This window comes from Chelmon rostratus, chromosome 17 (assembly GCF_017976325.1).
Source record: "Chelmon rostratus isolate fCheRos1 chromosome 17, fCheRos1.pri, whole genome shotgun sequence".
NCBI lineage: Eukaryota > Metazoa > Chordata > Actinopteri > Chaetodontiformes > Chaetodontidae > Chelmon > Chelmon rostratus.
The window spans coordinates 16,376,043-16,394,467 of record NC_055674.1 but is presented as its reverse complement, the minus strand read 5'-3'; the positions used below and the strand labels follow the sequence as shown (position 1 = coordinate 16,394,467).

At 43.4% G+C, this 18,425-nt stretch overlaps 1 protein-coding gene across 1 annotated transcript in view; it reads right to left on the bottom strand.

The window, feature by feature from the left end:
* Positions 1-18,425, bottom strand: part of myo15aa (myosin XVAa) — a 37,303-nt gene that overhangs the window by 8,292 nt on the left and 10,586 nt on the right. The window contains exons 16-44 of the mRNA XM_041956474.1: positions 17,823-17,900; positions 17,543-17,700; positions 17,340-17,385; positions 17,092-17,216; positions 16,148-16,265; positions 15,868-16,043; positions 15,553-15,637; positions 15,385-15,438; positions 15,219-15,304; positions 14,699-14,825; positions 9,858-9,953; positions 9,358-9,593; positions 8,836-9,026; positions 8,263-8,335; positions 7,901-8,092; positions 7,393-7,508; positions 7,152-7,246; positions 5,268-5,403; positions 3,267-3,340; positions 3,171-3,219; positions 2,981-3,055; positions 2,674-2,738; positions 1,746-1,862; positions 1,603-1,657; positions 1,074-1,221; positions 882-975; positions 659-779; positions 364-479; positions 138-197 (exon numbers count right to left, since the gene is read on the bottom strand). Coding sequence (XP_041812408.1) covers positions 138-197; positions 364-479; positions 659-779; positions 882-975; positions 1,074-1,221; positions 1,603-1,657; positions 1,746-1,862; positions 2,674-2,738; positions 2,981-3,055; positions 3,171-3,219; positions 3,267-3,340; positions 5,268-5,403; positions 7,152-7,246; positions 7,393-7,508; positions 7,901-8,092; positions 8,263-8,335; positions 8,836-9,026; positions 9,358-9,593; positions 9,858-9,953; positions 14,699-14,825; positions 15,219-15,304; positions 15,385-15,438; positions 15,553-15,637; positions 15,868-16,043; positions 16,148-16,265; positions 17,092-17,216; positions 17,340-17,385; positions 17,543-17,700; positions 17,823-17,900 — 3,162 coding nt within the window. The remainder of the gene's footprint in view (positions 1-137; positions 198-363; positions 480-658; positions 780-881; positions 976-1,073; positions 1,222-1,602; positions 1,658-1,745; positions 1,863-2,673; positions 2,739-2,980; positions 3,056-3,170; positions 3,220-3,266; positions 3,341-5,267; positions 5,404-7,151; positions 7,247-7,392; positions 7,509-7,900; positions 8,093-8,262; positions 8,336-8,835; positions 9,027-9,357; positions 9,594-9,857; positions 9,954-14,698; positions 14,826-15,218; positions 15,305-15,384; positions 15,439-15,552; positions 15,638-15,867; positions 16,044-16,147; positions 16,266-17,091; positions 17,217-17,339; positions 17,386-17,542; positions 17,701-17,822; positions 17,901-18,425) is intronic.

Sequence of the window (18,425 nt, the reverse complement as noted above, 5' to 3'; positions counted from 1 at the left end):
TGACTGTGGAATGTGTGTCCCAAAACGGGCACCCACTCATTAAAACATTGCTCCATTGCACTGTTACTGGTCAAAAGCTCAACAAAAGAACAAAAAGAGCAAGTGAATGTTAATAAATAATGAATACACAAATGAACCTGTCTGAAGATCAGGTCCAGAATCAGTGGGTTGTTGAAGGTCTCTTTAGGATAGAAAACCTACAGACAAAGATCAATAAATGAAATATTTACTTTGGTAAATAATTTCAAGACATTATGACATTAGAGCATCATAATGTTTTTTAATGTTCAGCAGAAGAAGATGTATAAGTAGTTATGATTTTACAGCGTGGATCATTTGTGTTTGTGCGCTCATGAAACGCACCTCTTTCCTCATGTAGAGCTTCCAGGGGACGTTAGAGTAAGTGTAATATTCATCACTGGTCCTGCTGTGGAGTTGAGTCTGAATGATTTCCTTCTCTACTGGCAACTCTCTGGAGACTGTACACATGTATGCAAACACACACACACACACACACACACACACACACGCAGAGGAGTTTGACCCTTGTTACATCGCTTACACATTCACATGCAAGTGTGAAGTGATTCAAGGACGTTCTGTCATTCTGCTGTTTATTACTGTGGATTTATGTCACATTAGTATGTGAAAAGTTCACCTGGAGGAGGGGCGGGGCTTATGTTGGAGTTAGTTCTCCCCGCAGGACGAGACTTGATCGTCTTGGAAACCTTAAGTCCTCCCTCTTCTTTATGTCGGACAGATTGAGGCTTCTTTTGACTCTGAGACAAATGGTCAGATATTATTTTGTGATATTATTATGTTTGTGTGTGTGTGTGTGTGTGTGTGTGTGTGTGTGTGTGGTGGGTGCAGAGTCAGGGTACCGGTTGTGGTGGGTTTGCCATCTGATCTTTAAGAATCTCCATAGCTTCATCATGCGGGTCTGGCTTCTTTGCAAACATCTTTCCATCACTTTTCCTACACACACACACACACACAGAGAGAGAGAGAGAGAGAGAGGATAAGAAACAGTCTTATCAGTCTGGGTGGTTAGGTAAGGGAATCATGAGTGTTACCTTTGTGTGGCAGGACCGACAGAAGTCGTTGTGGCGGCAGGCTGGTGCTGTTTGATGATGTCTTTGATGTCATGGCTGGGGTCCATGCGCTCTGCGTTACTCGGACTGGATCGAACCACATCCTCAGGAGGGGGACCACGTGTTGGACCTGGAATGTCACGTTGCATTAGATCAAGTGTTAATGTTGATAATTCCAGATGTCAAATTGCAAATTGTAAGAAATGACTGAGACTGGGTTTATCAAACGATTGAGAAAGAAAGATGCCACATAGATCCCCAATCAGACTCACAGGGGGACCCCCTTAAAATGATATTCATCGATTTCCTGTATACAGCCACAAATTAGATGCACTGGGCTTTCCAACCTCATATCACAATGTTGCAACGCATCAGTATTTTTTCTACTCCTTTTTGAGTATTTGAGTAACTCTCAGATTCGGGGAACGCATCGAGGAAAGCACGCAGCATCCTGAAGCTTCACTGTAATTACGACATTCACACAGTAACTGGTCCATTTTGTAAAACATACTCATTTTCCGCTGAACAGCAGCAGGCTTGTATGGCGACTGCTCGCTCTCTCTGGTCTGCAGAAACAAACAGGAAGTGACAACAGAAGTGATGAGTTTGCGTTTACTGTATACATGCTGCATGTTTATGTGCATGTTTGCTCACAGGGCTGTGTGTGTGATGAAGCTGTGAGGGAGGCGACTGGGGGGCCGGGGCGACGGGGGGGAAGGAAGACAACATCTGCTGCTGGATCGCAATGGCCTGCATGGTCATCTGCTGGGCCTGCAACATATATGTATATATACATCATGTGAATGAAAGAAAAGGACAGTATATACATTAACAACTAATAGTCCAGCATTTATCGTCAATGTTGACTTTAGAGCTCAGATTTACAACTCACTCAGTGTTAATACGTCACTTATGATCAACTTGCCTATTGTTGATTCTCATTAACGACTATCACTTGAGCTCAATTTGTTTAATGTAGAAGGAATAGTTCTACATGTAGGGCAACACTTTACTTTCTTGCCAAGAGTTAGATGAGAAAATTGATTCCAATCTCATGTCTGTACTGTAAACATGACGCTACAGCCAGTTACCTTAGCTTAGCATAAAGACTGGAGAACTGGTAGCCTCGCTGTGTACAACAGTAACACAATCTGCCCTGGCCAAAAAATAGCCTGGCACATAACCCCTTTAAAAAGGCAAATTGTAATTTTTACACTTGGGTTTTGTACGGATGACACAAAAAAGATGTAAATCTCACTAATTAACAACAATTAAGTGTTGTTAAGTAGATTTTGTTCAGTTTGGACAGAACCAGGCTATCTGTTTCCTCCTGTTTTATGTCTTCTCTGTCCTCAGCTGACAGTGGTGCTGATCTTCTCATCTAACTCTCAACAGGAAAGCTATTAAGTGCATTTAACAAAATGTTTCTTTCATACTTGACATAGTTGAATATTACAGTTTTAAGGTCAGAAACTAGCATTACGTGGAACACTTAAAAGGACGGACGCATACACCAACAGTAGCATTAAGCATTAAGCTGCTCAGGTGAAGCATATGAGTATATGAAGCATGTGTGACAAACCAGAATGATAGCTTGCTGGTTGATGATGGCCTGCTGCTGCTGAGTCAGCACAGCCTGCTCCGATCCTGGAGAAATATCAACATATAAACACAGACGCTGTGAAGTAAAGACGACTATGATTCACTGAGTAAATCTGCTTCAAACACACCACGCTGAGGCAACCTCACAACACACCGCATGATATAAAAACGTCGGTTATGGCTTTTATTGTATATAAACGTAATTTATTGCAACTCCACCACGCCACACGCTTCAGGCCAAACATGCTGGAAAACCGAGCACCACCCGATTGTTGTACCTGGCACACCTGTCATCACAGGCAAGCCTGGAACCACAGACGCGGCAGGGAGCGGGGCCACCCCCGGCAAACCGGGGACGCTAGTGGGGAGGTGGGAGGCTACGTTAGCATCTCTGTCAGCTGCGGGGGCACGAGCGGGTGACGGGGTGGGTGCTACATGTGGGGCAGGAGCGGTGGTGGAAGAGACCTCCTGGCGGTAGGGTTGTGTGGGACGGTTGTATTGGTGGTATTGCTGCTGCTGCTGCTGCTGTTGCTGCTGGGGCTGCTGCTGCTGTTGGAGGTGCTGTTCGTGGTGATGGTGGTGGGAGGGGATTGGCATGGCTGGGATGGGTGGCATCATTCCTCCTGCCACTGGAAGCACTGGCACAGCTTGAGGAGCGACAGGCAGTGAGGGGGTGAGAGTTAAACAGTGCTGCGTCCAGGACTCTGCTTTTACTGGCAATGCTTGCAGTGCAGCACTTTGGTTGAGACTGAAACATCTCAGCAGCTCTGGATTAGCATTAACTTTTGTGGAGACACTCATGGTCATCAGATGATAAAGATTTTACTGACCCTCTGACTTTTCCCTTAGTGCCACTGTGAGGTTCACAGATGCAGTTCAGAAATGTCTTCACAACTATTAGATGGATTGCCATGAAATTTACTACAGATATTCAACGTCCATTGAGGATAAATGACTTTAGTCCTCTGACTTCCCTTCAGATCTACCAGGAGGATAAAGTTTTCACTTAGCTTGACATTTGTCTCATGGAGTTGCATAAAATGTTGTACAGACATTCACGGTTCTCAGATGGGCCCTAATGATGAGTGATCCCCTGACTTTTCATCTGGCGCCATCATTTTTCCAAATAGTTCATTTCTTTGGTTTATGGCAAGATAACTGCAAAACTGGTTTCTGTACTTTGTATGTAGTGATAATCAGCAATTATTAGCATGCTCACGAGCTAAACCTGGTAAGTATTGGCTGCTAAACATTAGCATGCTAGCATTTTTACTGCGAGCATGTTAGCACACTGACTTTAGCATCCTGACTTTGTCTTGTGATGTAAATGTTGCTTTCCATGTGCCCATGATGCAGTCAACGCATCGGCCTTGTAATAAAACAAATTCTGGCCTGGTTACGGCCAGACACACTGCCTTATTGTCTTTTCATTTTTTTAAAAAACATGAGGAAATGTAAGATTGAATATGATATTTGAGAGTTTAGCATGTTCCAAAGCATGTTTCACATAGGTGACCAAAGTATTGGTAAACAATAACTCAAGCTGTATATGAGATGCATAATGTGCAAAGAAATAATAAAAAAGCAGTAGTGTCCTTTGTCCCTTTTTGTTCATGTCGCTGTCAACACTACTGCACCTTGTCCAACAGGGGAGAGATGCATTACATTAGTAATCAGGAGTTCAACATCGGTGTAAAGGCAGAAAACGCCAAGACACTTGAAAATATCTGCTGCACATTCTCCAAAGACAGGACGAAAGAGGGGAGACAATGTCTAGAATCTCAAAAATGTGTGGCCGATAGTGAGATGTGAGGCTTGTACAGCCACAGAGGCGCACAAACACACAAAACCGCATGTAGAGAGAATGAATGAGAGTGACAGACGCCTATAGAGAGTGGTGTCATGTGCGGTCACAGGGAACGGCCGTCTATGCATTATCCATGAGGTCAGACTGCTCATTACAGCATCTAAGCCACAGATTAAGGTTGAAGTGTCCACCTGAACCTTTACACTTCAGCCCTGTTCAGTGTCACGTTAGTCCTCACCCTTAAACAACAGGAAATACACACACAGACACAATAATAATAAATATATTGCTAAAGATCTTTTGTTGTTATAATTTATTGTCTTTTTTCTGTTTGTTAAGCTGCATTGAATTATTTGTTTTTTTATGTCTGAAGTTTTATGGTCTATTTATCTGTTAATTGTTTACTTGGTAACTCATTTTACTGTTGACCACATGTCAATAATTGCCTTGGAAGTGAAGGTTTAAAGCCAGAGACATTTGAAAGTAGGCAGTGTCTTCAGCATTCAGGGGAAGCTCCAAAAGTGAGAAGAGGGTGAACTATTATTCAACCTGAGGCTAACGCTGAGGGTTTAGAACAAACAGAACAAGCTGAATTATTGATGTCAGTGGACAGAGAAAAGATTGAGGGAGTGGAAGACATGGAGGAAACACATGATGCTAAATAACATAAGATAGAAATCTAAAGAAAAACCTGGACAACAGACAATCTGCACTAACACTGGGCACCACTACTGGGATTCACACACACCCTAAAGTCAGTGTCTTACCTCCAGGGTGTATTCCCGGTGGATAAGGCCGACTGGGGGCCGCATGACTCTCCCCTTCTCCTCTTCCTCCTCCTGTGATGCCTACACCTCCTCCGCCCTTCATCCTCGCTGACAGACTTCCAGCCTTTTCCACGTCCTGGTAGCCGGAGAGAAGGAGACGACAGAGATTCAGCTGACGGGAAAGGACGGTTGCAGTTGAGAAAGTAAACTTGGAAGTGTGTGCGTGGGTGTGTGTCTGTGTGTGTGTGTGTGTGTGTGTTTGTTAGAAAAAGGAGAGGGAAGGAGCGAGGGAGGGAGTGGATTGTATTGGTTGATTCAGACCCTCTGTGAGCGAGTCAGTAGAGCTGCAGGAACTGAATACTCCACAGGAAGTACCGTACTCCCTGGAGGAGAAGCTCCAGCCGGTACAAGGCCTCCAACGAAATGTTCTCCAATATAACAAACCCCGCTGTGCCAACGCAACAAAACCACAGATCTATTTTATTTGGAAATAAAAGCTTTCCTGCACCAGTAAGTCAAAAAGTTCAGTCATACATGCACTTATTAAAAAACAAGGGTCTCAAGGACACTATTTTTTGCAGTGGATGCTCATAAAATACCAACTATTAATATGATGTTGTTTTAATTTGAAAAAGTGTTTTTGAGAACTGCCTTTTTTCCTGTTTCCTCTGACTATGCAGAACATGAAGTTGTTGGCGGGCAGCGACCCCCACAGAGCCGTGCATGTGTGCTGCCTGCTGTAGCAGTTGAATACGGTAAGTGGCCCAGTAACCCAATCATCCCTCCTGTCTGCTCCATTCATACACAAACAGAAGCCGTGGATCACATGTTCCATCCGTCCATCAGCGCTCCGATCCATTCACGCTCGCATGGCAGATCAGGTGGAGGCAGCATGACCACACAGTCTTACGCATCTCAGAGTTGCAGCTAATGAGGATTTCCTTTATGTTTGTTTCCCCACCTTATTAATGAACTGATTAGTCTACAAAATGTCAAATGTTGCCAGAATCAGATGTGATGTCTTCAGATTGGTTAAGTTCATTTGGACCAGTCCAAAACCCAACCAAAACCTTGTATTTGTACTTGAGTAAATGTACTTTACATTCCACCACTGGCATATTAATAGACACTCCAAAACTCTCCAAAGAGTCCTCTTTCTTATGTTTGAAGAAATCATACCAGTGGCGTGAGTAAGTAATAAAGGGCCCCAGAGCTCCTCAGTCAAGAAGCAAACACGCACACACATATGCACACACTTAGATTCATTCATTTTTACCGCATTCACCAGACCCATCATGAGAGAAACCCACCTGCCCGACAAACAAAAATATATGTTAATCAACACCCGCAGCCAATCCGACCTGCAAATCACCAACTTTATGTGTTAAAGCAGCACAAATATCATCACAAGTGTCGGGATCGTGTTGTGATCTGCTGCCTGCGCTCTCCAACAGACTGACACAATAACAACAAGTAATCCTTCATCAGACACATTAAGTCTGTAGCTTTGAAGCGTTTTCACCACAGCTCTGCTAGAGGCCCTGTTGCTATCAGGTGTGGCCCGCTCATGATACAGCACCAGTATCTGCACTGTCTATAGCTACGAGCCTGAATCATACATGGTGGAAACTTGCTGTGTGTCTTTAACACATGTTCAAAGCTGCTCTGCTTGTTTCCTCCGATAAGACTGAAAACCATGCAAACCATGAGGACGGTATATAAATTCAGTCCCTATATCAGCTTGAGATGTTTTACAGTGTATCTGACAATTAAACAGAGTAATTCATTAACCGGCTAATGGTTTCAGCACTGATGTATTTCCAGAGCAGAGGGGACAGGATGTTTAGAATGTGTCGTTTGTTGTGGATCAGTGTCAGTACTCACTATGCTGCTGTCTGAGAGGACTGGGTCAAACAGACTGTCCAGGTAGCGGTCCATCCCTCTCTGAGTCTGTCCATCACTGAACGCATCCGACTCTACTGGACACAGTCAGACAGAGAGCAGAGGAGCTTTAACATGGCTGTTACACTTTATATTCATGACATATAATACATATTAATATATGTACTGTATATGTGTGTGTGTGTGTGTGTGTGTGTGTGTTTGTGTGTGTGTGTGTGTGTACCGTGGCTGTAGTAACCATCAGAGTCAGGCAGACTGTAGGCTGGTCTGCTGCTGCTGCTGAGAGGAAAGGCAGGAGGAAGCTCCTCATCTGAATCAAAGCCACTTCCAAACAAAGCACTGACGGGAGGGGAAAGGAAAGGAAAAGAAAGGAAAGGAAAGGAAAGGAAAGGAAAGGAAAGGAAAGGAAAGGAAAGGAAATGAGAGGAGAGGAGGTGAAAGGAAAGGAAAGGAAAGGAAAGGAAAGGAAAGGAAAGAAGAGGCCAGAAAGGAAAGGAAAGGAGAGGAGAGGAGAGGAGAGGAGAGGAGAGGAGAGGAGAGGAGAGGGGGGGGGGGGAGAAGAGCAGAGGAGAGGGAAGAGGAGGAAAGACAAGGAAAGGCAAGGAAAGGAAAGGAGTGTAGAGATGAAAGGAAAGGAATGATAAATTAATTTAAATTCATGTCTTTTGTGTAAATATCTACATTTCACGTATTTGTGCGTGCATGTTTGTGTGTGTGTTTTGTGCACTGACAGACTGGCGTTAGCTCGGACTCTTGCCGGGTCGTCAGTGCTGATGATGAAGTAGCTCTTCTGCTTTGGGAAGTCAGACGGAAGCTCCAGGTCTGCGATCAGGTCCATCACGTAGTCGTGACCCGCTAACTCCACCCACTGGCCATGCTCCTTCATCAGAACTGAACTGCCCCTCCACCAGTCGGACACTCCCCTAGAAGCCAGACCGCATGCTTCAAATACCTGCCTGTACCTTGTTAACACTGCACTCAAAGCATTGTGTACCAGTAAATATAACTGGGCAGACTTTTCTGTCAAATGTAACTAACCTAAATAATTAAATTTAACTTTTGTTTCTTATGCTTAAATATGAGATATCAGCACCTGTGACGCAGTATGTCGCCCGCCAAATCCTCTCCGCTGGTCCAGGAGTGGACCGGACACAAGAATGAACCCCCTACAGAGAGAGATGATCACATGAAATAAACAAACAGCACTGTATCTTCAAATGTTTCTTCTTAAAATCACAACAACTGTTTAGTGACAACAAGCAAAATGCAATAAATTGTGCAATTTAAAGACTGAGAGCCCTGTAGATCTATCACCTGATCCTGACTGGCAATGAATAATCAATGATGAAGGGCTGTAATTGATCCCACTCAACACAAGTGCTGCCAGCAGTCGCTGCCACGCACAGGCTTTTCTTTGAGGTGTGTGCTCATTTAAACTTTCTGTGGCCCCTTATATCTATTATATTTACTTTATTGAATTCGCCTTTTGTTTTTCTTTGCTCATTAGACAGCAAATTGAGAGATATGTTGTAGAACTTTATATAAAGGGAAAAAATTAAATACATTTTGTGAATATTTGTGATTTGTTCCGGTATTAAACCCCAGGAAGAGCAGGAGGTTAAACGTGCATAATGTAATGTTAAAGATAAGGCAAGCTGTATCTCACCATCAACACAGTGCACGTGCAACACCATGTTCGCCTTCTTCCTATTGGCCGTCCACTCCAGCAGCGACAGCGGATAGGTCCGTGCCGTCTCGGGGGTGGAGCCTGAGCTGAGCTGCGTCTTCTGATTGGCTTGGATGAGTCTGTGTTGCAGCAACGCCTGGCAACCAGCAGGGCCGTAATCTGACACGAACCTGGAGAGGAAAAGGGCAGCTGAGTTTATCCTTTTTAGTGGAAGAAAAAACACATTTTGCTCATGTTCGATTAATTTTCAGATTTTTTTTTGTATTATTCTGTGCTACCTGCTACAACATATACAGATGTGGATTTTCACTTTCAAATTTAAAGAACGCCAGTCATTTTTGAGCTCCAGTCAGAATACATAATTTTTGTCAGTCATCTGCTTTTCTTTTATTTACATATATTTTATCATTTCCCAGCCCACATTTGCTTGTGAATGAGTGCCAACGTACATATTTTCATCAGTATGATTCCTGCACACGTGAGGAAGAAACCGTGCCTTACTTCAGCAGGTATTTGTCCATCTTGGGCGACGGGGCGAAGCTGCAGACACACGCCAGCAGCAGCAGCCAGCCTCTCTCGGCGTTGTCGGCGTTAACGTTCCTCCACACCTGGTTGACAACCTGAGCCAGGATCTCGTCCCGTAACCCCGGCGATGACAGTCCCCTCTGGATGATGTAATTCCCAAACATGTTCTCCTGCGCCCCGTTCAGGTGAGGGTCCCCCATGAATCGTAACACCTGGAAGTAAAATAAAGGCGAGAGTCATTAGAGCTAACTTTCACCTCACTGACTAATTATGTGTATTTTTATAACACAGTTTAATTTATATAATTTGAGAGAGAAATACTGCTGTTAGTGTTTTATTGATTTATAGTATCATGTGACTTTGTGTAGCTTCACAAACGGTTTCCTAGAGGACCAACGACAGAAGGACTAGATGATGGTGGGGGTCAAGTTTGAACTCTGGATCCATGAGTAGATTTTTTAGGAAAGGCAGCCCACCATGATAAAGAGCTCCAGAGCTTCTCCCGTCAGGTCCTCCTCCACGCGGGTCAGAGGTGACTCCAGAGGTGCCATCAACATCCCAAACTTTGGTTCCTATAGCAACAAAAGATTTACAGTGTTTAGGGCAGTTCTAAACATTGGTGGTAGAAGTATTCAGATCCTTCACTTAAGCACTAATACCACACTGTAGAAATACTTAGTAAAAGTCCTGCACTGGAAATGTTACTTAAGTAAAAATATTTAAGTATAATCAGGAAAATGTATTTTAATTAAAAGTAAAAGTCCTAAAAACGTCCCAAGTGACTGTTATACTATTATATATTATATCATTAGGTTATTATTATTTATGCATTAATGTAAAAGCAGCATTTTACTGGTTTAGGTCACTGCTCATTTAGTTATTAGATTAGTTGATTAGTTGCCAACTGTTAAATTGATCGCCAGCAATTTTGATCAGTGATCTATCCATTTCAGAAAATCTACATTAATGGAAAGATTAATCAGCATTTAAAATGACTGTTAGCTGTTAGCCTAACTGCCAGTAATCATTATTTTTAGGGATGCACGATAATTATCGGGCCGATAGTTATCGGGCCGATAACAGGAAATTATGATGTCATTCCGATACGTCCGATATCATGACGAACAGCCCCGATAACATATGTGTTTTTGTCAGCACGGCAGTGCCTCGCTCCCACTATGAGACCCGAATGGCCTGCAGTGAATGCTGCATTCAAGTGACTTTAGCATAATCAGAAAAACTCTTTCTCACTGGGAAAAATCAAGAATACCCCTTCATGCCAGAAAACAACTCGTTAACTTGGTCATAATTTTGCTAGTTGCTGACGCAAAGAAGCCACCGGGACTTACGCATCGGCAAGGCTTTCGAAAAGTCCAGAAATTTGCCAAAGATGACCCACGGGCTCAGGTTATTGAAGATTTAATCATGGACGTGATGGTGCTTGACTTACTATGGACTGCCCTTCTTCAGTTTGTTTACATAGATAAGTCGAAGTAAGGGATCATGTATCTTCCTTCAGGATGACATAGAAGCCCGACGCGACGCTTCTCTGTAGGAAACTGCTCACTATACGTTATCCCGCTTAGAACACGGCTTATTACTAAAGCGTTCAATAGTGTGACACAAAATACTGATTAAAACATATTTTATTGATTTAAAATGAGTCTACTCTTGCCTGTCACCGCTCTCACTGCGCAGTGGCTCTGAAAGTAAACACGTACGTTGCCTAGCAACCGCCTGTCACTGTGCGCAGGCCGGCAGGAAAACTTATTTCTTTACAGCTAATCAGCGAAATCATGTCAAATGTGGAGAAGTGACAGGATATCCCTGGCCGCAAGTCCCACTCTGAGCAACAGAGGCATTCCTCCTCTGTTGTCATCGATGAACATTGTCCACAAGAACACCACCAGTTGCCGTTTTCTCGTAGACACGCAGCTGTTTGTTGTTGTTTTGGCCAGCTGTCACAGTGTGATGTCAGTGTGTGATGTCAGTGTGTGATGTCAGTGTGTGATGTCAGTGTGTGTGATGTCACCGTGTGATGTCACCGTGTGATGTCACCGTGTGATATGATGCCACAGCGTGTCATGTCACAGCATGTCATGTCACAGCGTGTCATGTCACTGACATCACCATGTGTAGTCTCGAGGAAACTACCTCTAACGTGGATGATGTCATTTTTGAGCGACGCGCGCTGCGAGCAACCAGACACAACACAGCTAACTCTGCGGCGGTCGGCTAGTTTAGCTGTTGTTTGCGACTGTTACATGTGATGTCAGTGTGTGATGTCAGTTTGATGTCAGTGTGATGTCACTGTGTGATGTCACTGTGTTATCTCTGATGTCACTGTGTGATGTCACACTGTGATGTCAGTGTGTGATGCCACAGTTTGATGTCACAGTTTGATGTCACAGTTTGATGTCACTGTGTGATGTCACTGTGTGATGTCACACTGTGATGTCAGTGTGTGATGTCACAGTTTGATGTCAGTGTGTGACGTCACTGTGTGATGTCACTGTGATGGTCATTTCTAATTATATCATTCTGAGATATTTAAATCATCGTTTGTAGGGATGCATGATAATTATCAGGCCGATAGCAAGAAATGATGACGTCATTCCGATAAGTCCGATATCATCACGAATAGCCCCGATAACATGTATGTTTTTGTCAGCACGGCAGTGCCTCGCTCCCACTATGAGACCCGAATGGCCTGCAGTGAATGCTGCGTTCAAGTGACGTTGGCATAATCAGAAACACTCTCTCACTGGGAAAAATCAAGAATACCCCCACATGCCAGAAAACAACTCGTTAACTCGGTCATAATTTTGCTAGTTGCTGACTTGAATTAATATTCGCAGTATTTTTCCACATGTTATACACAAAAAATAGAAACATGAACTTAAATAGGCCGAAAGAACGACTGGCAAACGAGGGAATGTACGCTACACCTTGAATGCAGCATGCGGCACAGCGTGCTTATGAAAACAGAGTTGAGACTTCTTCAAAGTTTCCGAAGAAGATAGTTCGCTGGTTATTCGCAACAAATGTTCCAAGCGAGTTCCACTAGGAGCGAGAAATTGCACGAGCTTTAATACCTGATCAGTCACCTGAAACATAACCACCGCTTTGACGGAGTTTGGAAAGCGTATGAGGACGCCAAGCCTGCTAAAGACGCTAACGTTAGCAAGGCAGCCGCAAAGAAGCCACCGGGACTTACGCGAAGGCGAGGCTTTCGAAAAGTCCAAGAAATTTGCCAAAGATGACCCACGGGCTCAGGTTATTGAAGATTTAATCATGGACGTGATGGTGCTTGACTTACTATGGACTGCCCTTCTTCAGTTTGTTTACATAGATAAGTCGAAGTAAGGGATCATGTATCTTCCTTCAGGATGACATAGAAGCCCGACGCGACGCTTCTCCGTAGGAAACTGCTCACTATACATTATCCCGCTTAGAACACGGCTTATTACTAAAGCATTCAATAGTGTGACACAAAATACTGATTAAAACATATTTTATTGATTTAAAATGGTCTACTCTTGCCTGTCACCGCTCTCACTGCGCAGTGGCTCTGAAAGTAAACACGTACGTTGCCTAGCAACCGCCTGTCACTGTGCGCAGGCCGGCAGGAAAACTATTTCTTTACAGCTAATCAGCGAAATCATGTCAAATGTGGAGAAGTGATGGGATATCCCAGACCTGAGAGAGACGTAGCTGGAGACAGAGTTTGGTTTACCGCAATTTTTTTGGACTGATGGATAAAAGTCCTGCATCAGCTGATTTCTGCTTTCAGCGTCAGACATTAAAAAATCTGTCTCCAGTTTTGTCTCCACTCAGCAGTCTTTTAGCAGACCGATCGTCCATGCTGTGTTTCTCTTGGTGTTTTTTTCGTGTCTGTCGGCTTCAATCTGGTCAATCTCTGCGTCCTAAAGTCTTTTGTGTCTTAATATCGCTCCTCCTGTTGGTCCAGCGTTGTTTTTTTTACTTTTCTCGTCTTTTTTGCTGGGGACATCATTCTCCAGCCAAGTGTTTGGTCCTCTCCAAACAATTTAAAAATAATGTACGGAAAATGCTCCATATTTTGCCTCTCAAATCAGCTGGCGATGTGTTATTGAGCTTGCTACATTAAGGGATTGCCCCTTTAGTCTGTGACTGTTAGGAACACCGCTGAATTTTCGCGATTGAACAGAATTGAGTTCAAGAGTGCCGTCTTCTAACTTCTGTCAGTTAATATGCACTGTGCATTATTTTTGTTGTCATTGAGGAATGCACTTTCAGTTTGTTTACATAGAAATGTTTGAATCTAACTTGTGCCAGTGCATTAATTTTCTATGTATATTTATTTTTTGTAAACTTCTGGAATACACTTTTTCAGTTTGTAATCCTGATGCATGTATTTGCATCATTTTAAGGGGCCTTTATTTTTTATATCAGTAAGTAATGCACCTTATTTAAATTGATGTGAGATATCAAATAGGTTTGTTTGATAGCTTTAAGAACATGTTTGAGAGGCTTACCAATAGTTTTTCATTGGAAAAATAAATATCTCTTCATTTAAAGAGTCAAAACTGTTTTTGGTTTTGTTCGTGGTATTGATGTCATGATGTTAGGTATATGTGTGTGTTATTGGTTATCGGTATCGGCCTTTAGGAGCTAAAAGTTATCGGTTATCGGTATCGGTTTTAAAAAACAGTTATCGTGCATCCCTAATTATTTTCATCATGGATTAATCGGCTGTTTATTGCCTCATGAATTGATCGACTGTTTGGTTTGTAAAAGTTCTGAAAACAAACAACCAAGAGTCAAAACCTCAAAATGATTAAAAATAAATTAAAATGATTAAAACGGTTAAAACAAAGCGCAGCAAGTCCTCACATTTGAGTGGCTGGAAGCAAGACATGTTTTTACATGAATAATGACAAATACAATTAGCAAAAGAGATGCCCATTAATTTCCTGCTAATCCACTAATTGATTAATGAACTAATCGTTTCAGCTATACTTGTCTATACAGTTGAGTAGTTTAATTTATAAGAAAACTTTACATTTTATAAGCTCTTCATACTTCATGTTTTGTATTCAATTATCTTAATCTGAAAAGTAACTAGTAACTAAAGCTGTTGAATAAATATAGAACAAAAAGTTAAATATTCACCTCTGACAGGTAGTGGAGTAGAGATATAAAGTGGCTCAAATGACTTATAAGTATAAGTACCTCAAAAATCCAGTAAATGTACTTAGATACATTCTACCTCTGGTTTTAATATAATGCAGTAAGTTTCATGACATCATGACTGTAACACTGATGCACATCTCACCCTGAAGTAGATCTGGACGTAGCGGAAGAACGGGTGGTTGTTGATGTCCAGAGGCAGAGTGAGTTGAGCCTCCTCTTGGATGTGAGGAGCTTGAAGCAAAGCCAGACAGTCTGAATGCAACTCCCTCCTGACTGGAGCGAGAGAGATGCGACAGATCAACCAGGATACATGCACTGTGGGAGCATGGAGTCCTTTAAAGCACGTTTCAACATGAAAACTACCAAAACCTGCATATGAACACATACTGTGCTACTCTGTATTGCTGCTGTTGAAGCTGACCTCACATGTTTATACAGTATTTGACATAAATCAGTTGTCATCTTTGCTTATGGTTTATTGATCAGCTGATGCTGCTCACGTCCCGCCCTGTCAGGACTGTTCAGCTCATGTCTGGAGCTGACGCTGCGGGTGCTGATGAGATGAGACGCGTTCAAAGAGCGGAACCAAGTGCTCAGCAGTTTGGTTCATGAATAATACGCGTGACGGGACACTAATGTGGACTTCTCAAAAAGACATTTACAGACCTCCTGCGGTCTGCAGCAACGCGCCCAGCTCTGCAGGGATCACCAAGTGTGTGACGTTCACCACCTCCCTCTTGGCCAGCTCCTGAAAGAGTCATCGCTTTTTTTAATGTGTCTTCAGTGTGACGATAAATTTAGACAAAGTCACCCTTCACGTCTGAGTACCATCTCTCTCCTCTTCCTCTCCTCCTCAGCTTTCCTCTGGGCATTAAACTTCATCTGCAAACAGATCACAGAAATCACACACTGATTATTTACACTTCAACAGTGCAGGACGTGATTTATATGGGCGTGAAAGGTTAGATAAGTTAGATAAGAAAGGTCTTCATGCACCTTGATGTATCGCCTGCGGTTGACGTACATGTGGACGAGGGAGCGGAACCGAACCAGGCTCTCCCTCATCTTCACATAGCGCTTCCTGGAGGGCAGGACGAGAAATGGAGGACCATGAAAGTTTAAATCACCATTAACACATGTAATACCTGACGTCATCCTGGTTTCTAAGAAACTTGGTACTTCATTACAGACTTCACCTTTACCATGTGTTTTTATGGTCAGGCTTTGGTTCAGTAGTATGAGGTTTTTTACTTGGTGGATGTCCTCAGATCAGTTGATAGTTATGAAAGTGGCAGTAGCGGAGCAGCTGACCTTGTGAGGAAGCCTCTGCACTGCGCCTGCAGCCCGATGATCTTCTTGCGGAAGGCCACGAAGCGTTTTCTGACAAAGAACATGCGGGTGTAACGCTGCAGGGTGAGAGCGGCGAGCTGACGGGTGCGCTCCCGTTTACACTCCAACAGCTGGTAGATGTCCTCCTTCAGAAACAGCTGCCATTCACACATTTGACAACAAAAAAAACACAATCAAAATCAAACACAACAAGTGTCACTGTGAAATGAATGTGCATGAACAAATGAGAGGAGAAGCTCACCTTCGTGACGCCAACATGGTACGCTCCTGGTCTGAGCGGACACAGTTTACTGAGCATTATCACACAGTTCTCTCCACTGGCAGCTGGAGGCTCTCGTACCCCCACCAGGGACTTATACCTGGGTATGACACACACACCCACACCCACACCCACACCCACACACACACACACACACAAAAGAAAAAAAGAAAAGAAAAGAAAACAGAATGTGTTGGCGATAATAAATAACATTCATTATGATATTGATACTGGCCATGATAATTTGGTAATGTGTTTTTTTGGCCTGTCTTATAGTCAAAAGGGCTACAGGAATGAGTTGCATCCCATTCTATCTATCACCTCTCATATAAAGCACCCCATGCTTCTTCTATGTGTTCCACACTAACCCCTGATGCTTCTGCTGCAAAGCCAAATGCGTCTCCCTCTGAAAAATCCACCAGAGACTTGACGTTCTGATTCAGACCAACGGGTGAAAAACTTTGCTTTACATGTTGATGCAGATTTGTCACAAAGTGAAGGGAAAAGCATCTTCCCACCACGAGCCTAAACGTCTTAGTTTAGCGTGCTAGCTTGCTAACATTTGCTAATCAGCGCTAAACGCAGAGCAAAGCCGAGGCTGATGGCAATGTCATTAGTTTTGCAGGTATTTGGTCATAAACCCAAGTGTTGGACAAAAATTTAAACTCTGACCTGGTGATGGCGCTAGGTGAAAAATCAGGGTGTGTATATACAGAAGTCCTTTTGATGAGGATGTATGTGTGCATAAAATGTGCAAACCCTCCCAAAACGTGTGTTTAATCTCTGAATCATGTCCATCGAGCAGAGAGGATGCGACAGTGTTTTAAACCCCCCGGCTACGTGATGCCAGTGAATGGGGCGATACTGGGTAAGGCCACAGAGACGCGCCAAAGTGCCTTCCACCATCCAGTGGCTGCACGTGTTACCTGAACAGGAAGACGTAGAATGGCATTCTGACAGGATACCCCTCTCTACGGATCCTAATGGTCTCCAGGATGCCAGAGTGTCTCAGCTGGCTGCTGACCAGCTCGTCCTCAAACACGCCTGGTTGCTAAGCGCAGACGCACATGTGTCACAGTGGAAAAAACAACGGCGTGTTATTACCGACAGGACGCAGCAAGGCTGAACTCATGCATGCAAATGATCGTCAGCACAGACATGTTTGAAAATCTACCTTCATGTTATTTGGCTTTATGCAGCGAACGAAAAACGGGTTGCACCTGAGAGGGAAGGATAAAAGTAAACCAGCTGAATGATAATGTCAGTAACCAGCTCGTTTCCTATGCTAATGCAAGAAATTTGCCACTTGGATTAAATGCATAAATAAATAATAATAAAAAACATAATAACATCTTTGAAAATTCGATGAAGGTTCACCTCTCCATCTTCTCCACCAGCTCCAGCAGGGACTGTTGGAACTTGCTGCTGACGGTGGGAGCTTGGTATCTCCTGGTGACTGTGCTGCTCTTCCTCATGTGTCCTCCCCTCTGCTGACCCGTGACCTCTGCGTGAACCAGGAAGAGGTTTGACACCATCTGGACGCACACAAATACATTCACAACGTTCACACATATTTACTGCAGTTGTTTATGCTCAGGTGAACGAGAATTAGCGCGACCGTACATGCACGCGCTGATCTGAGAGCTGCTCCTCTCACCTTGTTCTTGCTCTGAATGAACAGGTCCAGGACATCCTGACGGACCTGGTCGTAGTTCTTATCGAGGAACTTGTAAACCTGCATCGTCGACATCATGAATTATTAGATGGGATGGATTGTTGACCTGAAATTTGGCTCCAACATTCATATTCCCGCCCCAGATGAACTGGTGATGCCTTAACTTTTCCATTCACTACTATATTTTCATTTAACTCTTGAAAAAGACTCGAGGCATAGCAGTGCACTGGGCTTAAAGCCACTGTCAACATGCTCACAGTGACAATGCTAACATGTTCAACATCTTAGTTTAGCATGTTAGCATGCCAACATTTGCTAATTAACTGAAAATGCAACTGAGGCTGATGGTACTGCTTTGCAGGTATTTGGTCATAAACCAAAGTAGTGGACATTTCATATTTTCACCTGAGGATGACACTAAATGAAAAGGTAAGGCATCACCAAAGTTGTTACAGTTCATCCTGAGGGGGACATGAAGGTGCGTTCCAAATTTCATTGCCATCCATCCAGCAGGCGTTGAGATATTTCATTGGATAATCAAAACTTTGAACGGCTGTTGGTGCCAGAAAAGTCCAAAATCATTCA